The sequence below is a fragment of the Pseudorca crassidens genome, chromosome 4 (assembly GCF_039906515.1).
Source record: "Pseudorca crassidens isolate mPseCra1 chromosome 4, mPseCra1.hap1, whole genome shotgun sequence".
Lineage (NCBI taxonomy): Eukaryota > Metazoa > Chordata > Mammalia > Artiodactyla > Delphinidae > Pseudorca > Pseudorca crassidens.
The window spans coordinates 136,829,577-136,844,411 of NC_090299.1; the positions used below are offsets into that span (position 1 = coordinate 136,829,577).

The window sequence follows — 14,835 nt, forward strand, 5'->3', positions numbered from 1 at the left end:
CTATTCTTATGCCAGAATCATACAGTCTTGGTTATCATAGCTTTGCATTAAGTTTTGAAATTGGGAAATGTGAATCCTCCAACTTTTTCTTCTTTTTCTAGATTGTTTTGACTATTCTGGGTCACTTGAATTTCCATGTGAATTTTAGGATAAACTTGTCCTAACTTTCTGCAAAAAGTCAGCTGGGATTGTGATAGGGATTGCATTGAATCTATAGATCAGTTTGGGAAGTACTGCCATCTTCACAGCTGTAAGTCTTCCAAATCATGAATACAGGATGCCTTTATTTAGGTCTTCTTTAATATCCTTTGATAATGTTTATAGTTTTCAGTGCAGAAGACATTCACTTCTTTTGTTCAATTTATTCCTAATATTTTATTCACTTTATTGCTACTGTAAATGGAATCATTTTCCTCAATTTTGTTTTTGGATTGTTCATTCCTACTGTATAGAAATACAATTTATTTTCATATACTGATATTATATCCTTCCACCTTGTTGAACTCATTTATTGGTTCAAGTTGTGTGTGTGTGTGGTGTGTGTATTCCTTAGTATTTTCTATATATAAGATTCATCTGCAAGTGGAGACAGTTTTACTTCCTCCTTTCCAATATGGATGTCTTTTATTTTCTTGCCTATTTGCCCTGACTAGAACTTCCAGTTCAATATTGAATAGAAGTGGTGAGAGAGGGCTCCTTTTCTTGTTCCCAATCTTAGGGGAATGCTTTCAGTATGTCACCATTAAGTATGATATTATTGTAGGTTTTTCAGAGATGCCCTTAATCAGGTTGAGGAAGTCCTCTTATATTACTAGTTTGCTGAGTGTTTTCATCATGCAAAAGTGTTAGATTTTGTTAAATACCGTTCTTAGTATATTAAGATTATTCTGTGGTTTTTAATCCCTTATTTTATTAATATGGTATATGACATTGATTTTCATATGTGGGACCCATCTTGCATTCCTGTGGTAAATCCCACCTGGTGATGGTATATCATGCCTTTTATATGTTGCTAGATTTGTTATCAATTATTTTGTTAAGAATTTTCATGTCTGTATTCGTAAGAGATATAAGTTTGTAGTTTTCTTCTGTTGTCTTCGTCTGATTTTGGTATCGGGTTAATAATAGCCCCATAGGATGCACTGTGAAGTGTTTTCGTCTCTACTAATTTTTGGAAAAATTTGTAAACAACTGATGGTAAATATTCTTTAAATGTTTGGTAGAAGGTACCAGTGAAAATCTGGGATTTTCTCTGTGGAAAGCTTTTGATTACTAATTCAATCTCTTTACTTGGTATAGGCCTTTTCAGATTTTCTAGTTCTTCTTGACTCAGTTTTGGTAGTTGATGCAACTGGGGTGTTAAAGTCTTCTATTATTATTGTGTTATTGTCAATTCTCCCTTTATTTTTGTTAATATTTGCCTTATATATGTAGGTGCTGCTATGTTGGATGCATGTATATTTACAATTATTTGATCTTGTGGGTTGATCCCTTGATCATTAGATAATGTCTTTCTTCATCTCTTGTTGCAGTCTTATTTTAAAGTCTATTTTGAGTAACTCAAAGTGGAGTAAATACTGCCAGAAGTTTACGTTCAAGAGTTCAGAATGCTACTCCCACTGGAAGGGCTGGGTCCTGGCAAGCTGCCCTCTGCCTGACTTCCTAGAATGCTCTGGATGGTGCATTTTTCTGACCAACAGTCAGAATTAATTACTTTTTCAATTGCTAAAATGTGGGGGCCAGAGCTGTGTAGACTTAGATGAAAGGGAGGAAAATATTTCGATTTTGCAACTCCAGCCTGAATGGGCAATATTGCACATTGCTCAGCTTGATTTGTTTGTTAATTCAGTTAAGCTCAACAGCCCACCTACAGGGGTTTGGTTAAATAAATTATAATACATGGATTTAAAAAGAAGTAAGTAGCTCTAAAATATACCATCATAAAAATGTGTCTAAGGTATGAAGTGTTTAATGCACTTTGAGCAATCATACCCCAATAAAGTGGTTTTTTAAAAATAAATTTAAAAAAAAGTCTAAATTGTCTGTTATGAGTACTGCTACCCCAGCTTTCTTTTCATTTTCATTTGCATGGAATACCTTTTTCCATCCTCTCACATTCAGTCTATGTGTGTCTTTAGATCTGAAGTGAGTCTCCTGTAGGCAGTGTATATATGGGTCTTGTTTCTCGTTTTGTTTTGTTTTTTTAATCCGTTCAGCCACTCTATGTCTTTTGACTGGAACAGTTAATTCACTTACATTTAAGGTAATTATTGATAGGTATATATTTATTTTCATTTTGTTAATTGTTTTCTGGTTGTTTTGTACTTCTTTTCTGTTCCTTTCTTCTTTTGCTCTATTCCCTTATGATTTGATGACAATCTTTAGTGTTATGTTTGGATTTCTTTCTCTTTTTTGTGTGTCTCTATTATAGATTTTTGGTTTGTGATTATCATGAGATTTATATATAATTCTCTCTCTCTTTCTCTCTCTCTATATATGTTTAATGTTTTTGACATCAACTTTTACATCTTTTTGTTTTCGGTATCCCTTAAAATACTTATTGTTGATCTAGATGATTTTACTGCCTTGTCTTTTAACTTTCCTACTAGTTTTACGTGGTTGATCTACTACATTTACTGTATGTTTGCTTTTACCAATGAGATTTCTACTTTCATATTTCTAGTTGTGGTCTTTTCTACTTCACTTAGGGAAATCCCTTTAACATTTCTTGTAGAGCTGGTTTAGTGGTGCTGAACTCTTTTAGCCTTTGCTTGACTGTAAAACTCTTTATCTCTTCTTCAAATCTGAATGATATGTTTTCCAGTTAGATTATTCTTGGTTGTAGGTTTTTTCCTTTCATTACCTTGAATATATCATGCCACTCCCTTCCGGCTTACAAAGATTCTGCTGAAAATGCAGCTCATAGTCTTATGGGAGTTCTCTTGTATGTAACTAGTTGCTTTTCTCTTGGTGCTTTTAAGATTCTCTTCTTATCTTTAATATTTGTCATTTTAATTATGTTTCTTGCTGTAAACAACTTTAGGTTCATCTTGTCTGGAACTCTCTGTACTTTCCAGAAATAGATGCATGTTTCCTTTCCCAGCTTCGGGGAGTTTTCAGCTATTATTTCTTCAAATATGTTCTCTGCTTCTTTCTCTCTTTCTTCTCCTTCTAGGACCCCTTATAATGTGAATGTTAGTATGCTTGATCTTATCCCAGAGGTCTCTTAAACTGTCCCCATCTTTCAAAATTCTTTTTTTCTTTTTTGTTCAGCTTGGGTGATTTTTCACTCCTCAGTCTCCAGTTCACTGATCGTTCCTCTGTATCATCTAATCTCCTGTTGATTCCTTCTACTGTATTTTTTATTTCAGTTATTGTATTCTTCAGCTCCATTTGATTCTTTTTATATTTTCTAACTCTTTATTAACTTCTCAACGTGATCATTCATTCTTCTCCCAAGTTCACTGAGCATTTTCATGATCATTACCTTGACCTCTTCATCATGTAGATTACTTATCTCCACCTCACTTAGTTCTTCTTCTTGGGTTTTGTCTTGTTCCTTCATTTGGAACATATTCTTTTGTCTCTTCATTTTGCCTATCTCTGTACATTTATTTCTATGTCTTAGGTAGGTTGGTTATGTTTTCCAATCTTTGAGAAGTGGCCTTATGTAGGAGACATCCCATGGGGCTCAGCAGCCCACATCTTTCTGGTCACCAGAGCTGTATGCTCTAGGGGTGCCCCCTGTGCTGACTGTGTGGGCCCTTCTGTTGTGGTGGAACCAACTACTGCGGGCACACTGGTAGGCAGGGCTGGCCCCAGGCCAGTTGGCTGCCAAGCTGTGACTCATACGGTGACTGCCAGCCCACGGGTAGGTAGGGCCAGGATCTGTAATGGCTGGCTGTGTGACCCAGTAGGTCCCGGAGCTGGTGCCTTCCTGCTGGTAGATAGGACCAGGTCCCAGTGTGGCTGCTGTGCAACCTGGGGAGTCCTAGGGCTGGTGACAGCCTGTTGGCAGGTGGGGTGGGGACCCGGAGCAGCTGGTTGCAGAGCCCCAGATCTCTAGGGAGTGGTGCCTGCCTGCTGGTGGGTGGGTAAGTCCCTGGCACTTCAAGGCTGGAGGGAGGTTTCCAAAATTGTGCTTGTCATCGCCAGCATCCTCACGGTAGAACAAGCTCCCCAGAATGTTTGCTGCCAGCATCTATGTTCCTAAGGGGAATCCGCGTGGCTTCCTCTCTCTCTGTGAGGCTCTCCAAGATCAGCAAATGAATCTGACGCAGGCTCCTTTCAAATTACTGCCTCTGGACTGGAACTCGGAGCATGTGAAACTTTGCGTGAGCCCTTTAAGAGTGGGGTCTCTGTTTCCTATAGCCCTCTGGCTCTCCCATTACACAAGCCCTGCAGGCCTTCAAAGCCAGGTGTTCTGGGCACTCATTTTCCTGGGAGTGTAGGACATGCAGGTAGCGGGTCCCAATGTAGAATTCAGACCCCTCGCTCCTTGGGGAGAGCCTCTGGAATTGTGATAATCCTCCCGTTTGTGTGTCACCTATCTGTGGGTGTGGGTCTTCACGATACTACATCTCTACCCCTCCTACCTGTCCTGTTGTGGTTCCTTCTTTGTATCTTTAGTTGTGGAAAATCTTTTCTGCTAGTCTTCAGGTGACTTTCATAGACAGTTTTCCTGTAAATAGTTGTAATTTTGCTGTACCTGTGGGCAGAGTTAGCTCAGCGTCTTCCTACCCCATCATCTTGCCCACACCTCAGGATATATTATCATTTTTTAAAGATTATTTTAAAATTGTTTAAAAACCGAAAAACTGAGTTTCAGAGAGCTTACATGACTTAACAAAAAAGCACAAAATTCATAATAACAATTTGGAATTTGAAAGTTGGCTCTTTAATTTTAAATTTTTCTCTCTATTGAACTAATTCATAATCAACTATTACTTAATGAGTATTACTATTTTAATCTCAACTATTTAGACTTCACTATTTAATAGTGAGCCCCTCAGGTTTTAACAGTGCTTATATAGCACTTTTCTTTCCTACACAAAATAGTCACAGAATTCTGTAACTTTTTGCCTTTCTTTTCCCTTTTCGGTGCATGTTCTGGTTCTTTCCCTGCTTTTAGGCTATATTTTGGGTGAGACTGCCAGCCTGCTATGAATGGTTATTTCTTTTAGGTTGCTCCTTTAAGTGGAAAACACATACACACATACATAAACACACACAACCAACTTGTTAGCATTGTGTTTTAAAAAGAGTAAATAAGTCCAAGTGAAAGGTGATATTCTTGAGCATAGTATAGAAACATTATTAGCACATGAATTTCACAATAACACAAGATCTTGTTATTTCTGCCTACTGTGTTGTTCATCTTACTTTCAGTGTGGTCAGACAATGTCTGATTTTAGGACCCTCATAATTAATGCAATTAGTTGTTGTCTAAAATTGTTTGTAATTAGCAGAAACGTTTCTCATAAAATCTTTTGCCACAGTCCAAAATGTGAATATATCAGACAAACAGAAGTTGAACCGCCCAGTTTGAAGCAGTGTGGTGGTATGTGCAGGGTGGACGGCCAGCCATTTCTCTCTCTTACCGCCAAGCCTGTGAGGCTTCTCTACTGGACCCTTAGGACTTTAATAGTACAGTTAAAATTTACTGAAATAAGTCATTATTCTGTTTAGTTAAATTCTATTCATAGTAAAATAAGTAATGAATGTGTTCTACAACTGGAAAACAAACAAAGCAATTCTTTTGCACCCTCCATCTAAGCTGGGAATAACCTCATCTGTAATGGTTAATTACAGTTTTTCCAAAGGGGCAGTTCAAATGTTTGAGAAGCTTTTAATGTCCCCATAAGCACTGTTGCTGATTTTTCCTATGTAAGAATTTATGGGTAAATAGGATCAACTGATATGAGAAAATAAAGAAGAAGCTCCTACCAATATTTGCTCTGGCTCCAAGAAACACTGTTAAAATAGATCTTAAGGAAATAGAAAGTCAACATCTATTTGTTAGTGAAGTCTCCAAGAAAGAACGAAGGGATTAAAACATTACTACATTGCTCCGAGGGCACCAAATACCTCAACCCACTTGATTTGGGGGGTATATAATGCAAAAAGCCACTCTAAGTACAGATGTAAGTTTATTCATGACCTAGGATCAGTCCCAAGTTCCTATATGAGCTTACCTTGGTAAATTGGGTTAGAGAATTGATAAATCTGGAGACACCTAAACACCTTATTAGGCCAGGCCTCAACAGCAGGGAGCTCTCAGCAGTCTGCTGGGGCCTACTTTCCTGGGGTCATACTACACGGTACTTGATGGTTTTGCAAGAGGTAGGATATTGCTAAACACCCAATTCCAAGGGACCCTTAATGCCTACCTTAATCTACCCTCTAAATAATATGGAAAAGAAAAAGGAAATTTAAATCTATATAGAAATAAAACTTTCCCCTCTTCTTGTCTCCCACTGAAAGCTATAGTCCTACTTTACGTACATTCCTTCACCAGCACCATTTTGTGCTTCTCCAGAATCTCTGGGGACACTGGGATGGTCTGGTTGCATGATCTGAGCTCCTCTTCCTCAGGAGTGAGTACTGGAGAGAACGACGTCTTATGTTCTCTTTGAATTGTTCAGGTATTTGGCCGACATTCCTTCACATCTTTTTCCCTTGGGTTTAGCATTTTAACTTATTTACATTCTGAGGTATTGCTTTTCACTCCAATGGAGGCGTTCAGAAGAATCTGAGCAAAACCTCAAGCAGCTTCTTTTCTGTTCTTTGCCCCTGCTTTGACACATCTTCCTAGGTTCGTTGGTATAAACATTTAGGCCCTTCACAGTGTTTCTGTGGGCTCTTTAATATTACCTCAGAAGTCACTTAGATGAATCAGGATATTAAATAATTTTACCCCAGACTACCCTCATTGCTATGGGTACATAATTTCTATGAAGCACTAGCCCATAGAATGATGCCTGAAAATGGAGCTACTTGGGCAATTGTTTTAGAAAATACTACCCTCAGAGGGTTTTACAATGCACAATAACATCTGTAACAATTTTCAGTAATCCTAACACAAAGACATTCATTTGATGTTTTTTCAGAAACTATGTGGCTCCAAATAATTTGACTATCAAAGTGTTTTTTAACATAAACAAAGTAACATACCAAAGTACTAGTATTCTATAGCATATGTTTTAGTAAATGTTGATTTCGTCAAAAAGTCACTTATCCCATATTCTATTTCTGAAGACAAAGTGACCACACAAGAAGCTTTTGTTACGCATATTGGACAAAACAATACTGTAAGTCAAATTATGTAATTTCAAAGGAATAAAGCTGCTTAATCCCCTTTGCTTCGCAATTTAACTCCATAAATCCTCCCTTCCAAGTCAGTCCATTGTAAACACACCTTAAATTCCTAATATAATTAAAGTTCACATTTGTTGCTTACTTCCAAAAATTTAACCTCCCAAAACATACAACATGAATCTCACATTGATAATACCAAGACAAATTATAAAACAGCCCATATTCCTCATTCTGCTTAGTTCTAGCCAATGGTTCTAACTTAGGGCTCTGGTTGGAGTCAAAGTCTCTTCTCTGCATTTACACTGTGGTATCGATGAGACTTTCTCAAGCATCTCTTGTGTTTGATTCTTTATTTCAAGTTCAATATGGTTTAAAAATTCCTCATATTTTGTCTTTCATACATTCCACCTGTATCAAATTCTAAGACTTAAAAGAACATAAATTTCAAAAACACAAGTCCTAAAGGTAAAGCCACTATTATCTTGATGCTGTGATTTAAATTAGTATTGCTCAAGCAAAATAATGTTTGTCAAATCTAATACATATATTATTACCTAGACTTAACAGTGTGAGTCACACCTGTAGACCACTGCTGATATATAGTGTTTTCTGGGGGAAAATGGCCAGACAGAAAAACTGAAAGAGAGCAAACCGTATAAGTTTAAAGAACAGCTTTGAGATTGGTTTCCTTTTGCTCTGAGGTGTCAATCACTTCTTGGCAGAAGTCCAGAATCTACTACCTGTGAACCTGAAGTGCAATTGGGAACATTTTCCCAAGAAGACGTTAATATAAGACTATGATTCTCATATTTTAATAAATGTAGGTTACTCATTGTCTTTTCTTCTGAGATTAGGATTTGAAATATTTAGTACACCAGTAAAGTTTGAAAGTTTATGCCTGTGGCAGCATTAGTCTCCACATTTTTCATTCTTTTCACTTTTCATTCAATACATCTTTCATTCTATTCTATTTTCATAGTCCACCATGAATATTTCTAAATATTTGGATCACTTTCAAAACATTCCTGTCTCCTTCCATGGCCTAATTGACATGTGTAATTGACAACCTGTCCTGAATTGAGTGTGGGCTCTAATTCTATTCTCATTTGTGAAGTATATTCCACATTAATAATAAGCAATTCTCTAAATAAAATTTTGGGGGTTGTACCCCCAGCTACTCCATTATTCTCCTTTTCTCTTTGTATTTTCGTAAACTGGCAGCTCCTCGCATCTTCCTTAGCTATACATTCTATTTTTTCCCATCACCGAGACTGTTGAGTCTGCTTTATACAAGGGAATTCTTTAGCCCATCAGGATAGCTTTTTCATGGTTTCCAATTTTAGCTCAGAAGAATTCTTCTCTGAAGATTTCTGAAGAAGAACTCCTGTTCTGATGTTTTCAAAGCATATGTTCTTGGAGTTCCAGTGAGAAGCAAGATCTTTATCCCCACGTTCCTTCATCCTCAAGTGTTGAGTTTCTGTAACTTTCCCACTTCCATACTATTAGAAAGATCAATTTCTGCTTTCCTTACATAATAAGACATTTCTTTTCTTCCTCAAGTATTTCCCTCTCAATTTAATCAAGATTCCTCTGAAGTTGGTGACCATTTTCATTCATTCTTTCTCATATGCAGTGTTAATCCTATAGCCTCTATTCAAATTTATTCACTTTCTTTAGCATATCAATTTCTAAAGCCTTTTTGCCTGAAGACATATTTACCCACTGTCTATGAGGTCTTCCTGCAAACTATAAACTTCTCCAGCATGAATCTCTCAAGTGCACTAAGAATTTGCATTGCACTATAGATGCTTATTGCCATAGAATGAAAGCTGATTGGCACTTCTGGAAGGCACCAGCAGTTCAGGCTTCCAGACCTCTTTGTGGGAGGAGTCTATTAAACTGTCTTCCCCCCATCTCCAGCCAACATCATATCTAGCTAACACTAAGCGTGCACTAACCAGCATGCCTATCTTTTCTTTACTAACTCAATGTTCCCCATGCTAGACTTCGAAAAGACTGAAGGTCATCAATCATTTTGTTTTATAATATTTGTGCAAATATAGACTATTTAAAGTAATCTTATTCCAATGCTATTTTTGAAAACTCAGCTTATTTTTTCTTTGTTGCTGAATTTCCTTTTTGCCCCCCCCCCAAATGAACTAAATATAATTAAAAGTTTATTCTGTTTACTTCTTGTTATCTCTCTCCTCCCTGCTATTCCACCTACCTGAAAATTCTCTCCTAGACAGCATGGGAATCATACTACCACTTTCAACTACTACTGCTGCCTTACCACCCCCTTTCTAGGGTAGCTGAGCAACAAAGTTTTACATCAGAAACGTTTGGCTCTCTGTGACTGTGGGGAAATTATATAACTTTTCAGAATCATACGTAAAATTATGATCATAATTACTACTTAATTCATAGAATTACTGTTATGATCAAGTGAAATAACCTATATCAGACATGTAGGAGAGTCTAATGTCCCTCCACTTTTAAAAATGTAGTTAACTGACTCACCAAAAGACAGACATCAAAACACTGGATTTCTAGATCTTGATCAGAAGACTTTAAGTAACTAATCTTCAAGTTGTAACTGGATGTTTATATTAATATTAATGATATGATCTAGTGATTGTTTACACCCCTGATGGCTACTCATTCTTTTTTACATAATTAGGATCTACAGCCAAAGGTGTCACGAAGACTGCGTTCATCACTACAAGAACAACAGTGATAAATCTTCCACTTCCAAATGCTACTTCAACATTACAAAGTCCCCAATCCAAGAGTAAGTACAAGAATTTGTGCTGAAATGTTAAACTAGTATATTGGATAGAACTAAACTCAGAATGTTTTCCAGCCCACAGCTACCAAAGAACAATGCCTTACTTATATTCTCTCCTAGTCTCTACCAAATGGGACAACCATTTAGCGACTTTGCTTTGTACAGTGATACTCTATCCCTCCATAGCCACAAATGAGTGGATGCCAAGGAGGATCAGTCCAAGCCTGAGCAATAATCTATGATATCACCTGGCACAAAAAGGTGAGCTTGGCCAAAAAATTAGACAACTTTGATGAAATAGAAACAAATTGCTAAAACTGCCTCAAGAAGATAGGAAGACTGAAAAGACCTAAAGCAATTTAAGATTCTGCATTAGAAAGTTAAAAATGGGCCCATGGAGAAAACTCCAAGCAGGATGGCATCAAGTGTGGATTCTATCAAAATATTCACAAAAGAAGTAATACTAATTCTTCTCAAACTCTTTCATGATGTAGAGGAAACATCGCACAGATAATTATCTGAGACCAGTATTACCCTAACACCAAAGATAGAAAAGAATGAAAAGAAAACACAAATAAAGAAAGCTACAGACCAATATCCATCATGAACACAGATACAAATATCCTTAATAAAATATTACAAAAAAATCTGTAACATATGAAAAGTGATATAAAGAATGAACAAATGGAATTTATCCAGGAATGCAAGGTTGGTTTAACATATGAAAATCAAGTAATGTAATACACCATATTAGTAGACTCAGTAAATGCAGAAAAAGTATTTGACAAAATATAACACCCACTCATAATTAAAACTCAATTAAATATAAATAAAATGGAACTTCCTCAAACTGGTAAAGGATATCTATGAAAAATATACAGCAAACATCATACTTAATAGTGAAAGACTTAATACTTTACTCTTAAGATCTGGAACAAAACAAAGATTCCACTCTCCCCAATTCTATTCAAAATTATAACTAGAGGTTCTAGACAGTGCAATAAGCTGATAGATAGGTAGATAGATAGATAGATAGATAGATAGAAAGGGACAGATAGAATCATTCATCCAGATTGGAAAGGAGGAAATAAATGTGTTTTTCTCAGTAGACTGCATCATTATCTATGTAGAAAACCCAAAGATTTCACAGTAAAGCTACTAGAACTAATAAAGAGTATTCTATACCAGAGGATCCAAGATATGCACAAATAAATCATATTTCTTTACGTTAGCAATGGCAATCCAAAAAATAAGGAAACAATTCCATTCATAATAGCATCAGAAAGAATAAAGTATTTAAGAGTAAATTTAACGATAGAAATGTAAGATTTGTACACTGAACTATAAAACACTTCTGTGAGAAATTAAATATATAAATGGAAATTTCTGATTTGGTGAACATGTGAAGATTTGAGGAGAGTGGTACACTAGGAGAGGACATGGAAGCTCCACATCCTTTCTCCATACCTTGTCCTGTGCATCTCTTCCATCTGGCTGTCCCTGAGTTATATCCTTTTATCATAAGCCAGTGATCTAATGAGGTAATGGAGTGAATTATCAAGAAAGATTTGTCCCCATCAGTAGGGCTAGTGAGTACCAGAATTAACAACTGGGCATATCTGATTCCTTGCCCTGTGTTCTCTTCTTTATTGCACACTGCCACCTCCCTGAGTTTTTTGTCTTAAGGCAGATAGTCATATGAGTATAACTGAACTAAGTAAGACTAGTCAGTGGTACCTGGCACATCAGCTGGAGGGGCTCTAGTGGGTGTCTGGGACCCTAAAAAGGACACATCGTGGGGTCAGTTTCCAGGCAAGAGGAGCAAAAGAACTAAGGGACCCCCAAAGCCAAAGCAGAGCTGAGCCTATTCTGATCACATGCTCTGGACATTCACATTGTGGAGCCTGGTATCAGAGCACATATGGGAGATGTGGCAGGTGTGAGCCAGCAGGCCAGACACAGCAGAGCAGGGAGCAAAAGGCAATATATGCATTTTTAATGTAATGCACACACAATTTAAATAATAGATTTATTTTAGTATTATGTGAAAAGACCACTTGTTAGTTTTAGTGATTCAGACAAGCCCACTAAGGATCAAAAAAGAAAATTTTTCATTAGTACAATTACATCTGGTACTTGAGCAAAGAAATCAGATTTTAAAACATTACTGCCAGTGGGAAAGTGCTAGTGAGATGCAAAAATGACATCATTTTGATTCTGACTTTAGCCACACAAAGCCATTTCAAGGGTTCACAAGAAAGATGGAATCGCGGGGGAAAGAAAAGTAGAATGTGAGTGTGTTGCTTCTGTATGTTTAAAATTTTTTTAAAGCCAATGATGAATGTTTTGAACATTTGCTTCCTTAGGTTTTATACTGTAATAACCTACCGTCAATTTTCGTAACAAATATATTTGTTTCTAAGTATATAACCATCAACAAAGACAGAAATAGAAAAAATTAAATGCAAACAGAAATACTTTACCTAACCATATATAAAATTGTTAAAAAAGCACACAAAAAGAATCCAAGTACTTTAAACAACATAGTCTTAACTGCATACCCTCCTCAGTAGAACAGATAAAGGGGGGGAGAGAAAAGGAAAACACTGCAGAGAAATCCTGAAATTCACTTGATGAGTTTGTTTTATTGAAATGAATATAGCGAATCTAAATACTTGGTACTACAAGATTGAAAAAACATATAGATGTGTTCTCAATGTGAAAAGGGGAGACACAAATACAGAATGGGGGAAGGAAAAAAACCACTGCATTATCATATTGAAACCAAAGGCATCAGCATAACCTCACGATTAAAATTCAAATACGTATTTAACATTGCAAAGAATAAATAAATAAATAAACAAACAAACATTACATGTTTATGGATTGGAAGACTTGATATTTTAAGACGGCGGTTGCTTCCAAGTTGATCAATAATTGATAAATTAGTCAGTGCAATTCCTATTAGAATACCAGCAGGTTTTTTGCATAGAAATTGATAAATCAATCCTAAAATATATATGGAAATGAAAAGGACCTTGAATAGTCAAAACACTTTTGAAAAAGAACAACAAGATTGGAAGACTCAAACACAGCCAATTTCAAAATTTACTCTAAAGCTATAGTAATCAAAACAGGGTGTGATTAATGTGTTAAGAATAGCATGATTCATAATGGTCAAACACTGAAAATAATCCAAATGTCCATTAAGTGGCGAAATAGAATATCTCATTTGATTTTCCATTTGGAATTCATCTGTAATATTCCAAAACATGGGATATCCATATAATAGAATACTATTCAGCAATTTAAAGGAACAAAATCCTGATACATTCTGTAATAGCATGAATCTGAAAAACATCATACAGTGAAAGAAGTCTTTCTCAAAATACAACGTATATGATTCCGTTTCTGTGAAATATCCAGAAAGGATATTTTTATAGGGACAGAAAGCAGATAAGTGGCTGTCTACACCTGGAGATGGGCCTGGGGATTGACTGCAGAAAGACCCAAGGAAGTTTTTTGTGTTGAAGAAAAGGTTCTAAAACTGTAGCATAGTGATGGTCACACAACCCTATACATTTACTAAATATTATTGGGTTGTGTACTTAAAATGAGTGCATTAAGTGGTGAGTTTCCAAATAAAGATTTGTTTAAAAAGAAAGAGAATGTTGATCTAGGCCAATAAAATTCCCTTCTGGGTAATCTGAACTAGAAAACCCAAAGAAACCAAAAAGTCAGAGGAACTGTAGTAGCAAGGTTTTAGTAGAGTGAGTCTGAGACAGCCACGGTGATTGGTGTGTATGCCTGCGGCATAAGGAAGCAGGTATTATGAGTAAGCAGAGTTGGTAGAAGAAGAATGGAGAGAGACTATGTGCGGAAATAGAGAGACCCCGTGAGCAAAATTAAGTTGTTCAGGCGAGACAGAGAGAGTAGCAGTTCTGAGAGATCCCCTGATTCCTGACAGTTTTCCAGTTCCAGTCCACATGTATCTTCACAACAAGGACTTCCCTTACTCTGGCCTCTGTGACTGGAAGTATTGAGTCAAACTATCCTGAGTAGAAAAGCTAGCAATCTTCTGTAAGAGCCTTATCAGATCCCGTTCATTATAAACACAGGATGCACTGTTGGCATACCCATAGTCCTTAAGAAAAAGCAGCTACAGGTGACTCACAGTCTCCAAGTCTCTTCTTGGGAGACCTCTAGGGTAGAATGACACAGCAAGTGGGGACTGTGGACGCCCAAGGCCCAATGTTGTCTACAAACACATCGAGAACCTCCATTTCCCCCCTTTTTTATTGTAATCATCTTAGGCACGACATAAAAAAGGTTATCTAGAAAAAGTTGAATTTCACACCATAATTGTAAACTAATCATTCTATTTAATTAGTCACCACATAAAGGAACTTAAAGAAGAGGGTAATTTTTCCTTCATAAGAAGAACATTTTTTTGTGGTAGTGTTTTGGGCTCTGATGAGTAGAACCTATTTTGTAGGCAATATATGTCTAAAAAGTACGTTTGGCAAACCAAAACCTCATCCATCTCATAATATGACTGCACCCAAGACAAACAAGAGTAAAAGTGAATACACATCTGCAAAATGTGTAGCAGTTGAGGATTAAACTCAAATAATTTGTACTTTGCCCTGACACCCACCCAGGCAGTGCCTGATGTGGAAAATGTCATTCAAGAACCATGGTTTATTAAAATTAGCACTTAGAAGTCTGTG

General features: G+C 36.6%; 1 protein-coding gene across 3 annotated transcripts in view; it reads left to right on the forward strand.

Moving 5' to 3' along the window:
• The window catches only part of EMCN (endomucin), a 92,467-nt gene that overhangs the window by 39,183 nt on the left and 38,449 nt on the right, over nt 1-14,835 (forward strand). For all 3 annotated transcript variants that reach the window (XR_010943174.1, XM_067736870.1, XM_067736869.1), the window contains exon 4: nt 9,998-10,108. Coding sequence is in view for 2 of the 3 variants with exons in the window: in XM_067736870.1 (XP_067592971.1) it covers nt 9,998-10,108 (111 nt within the window). In the remaining variant the exon portion in view is untranslated. The remainder of the gene's footprint in view (nt 1-9,997; nt 10,109-14,835) is intronic.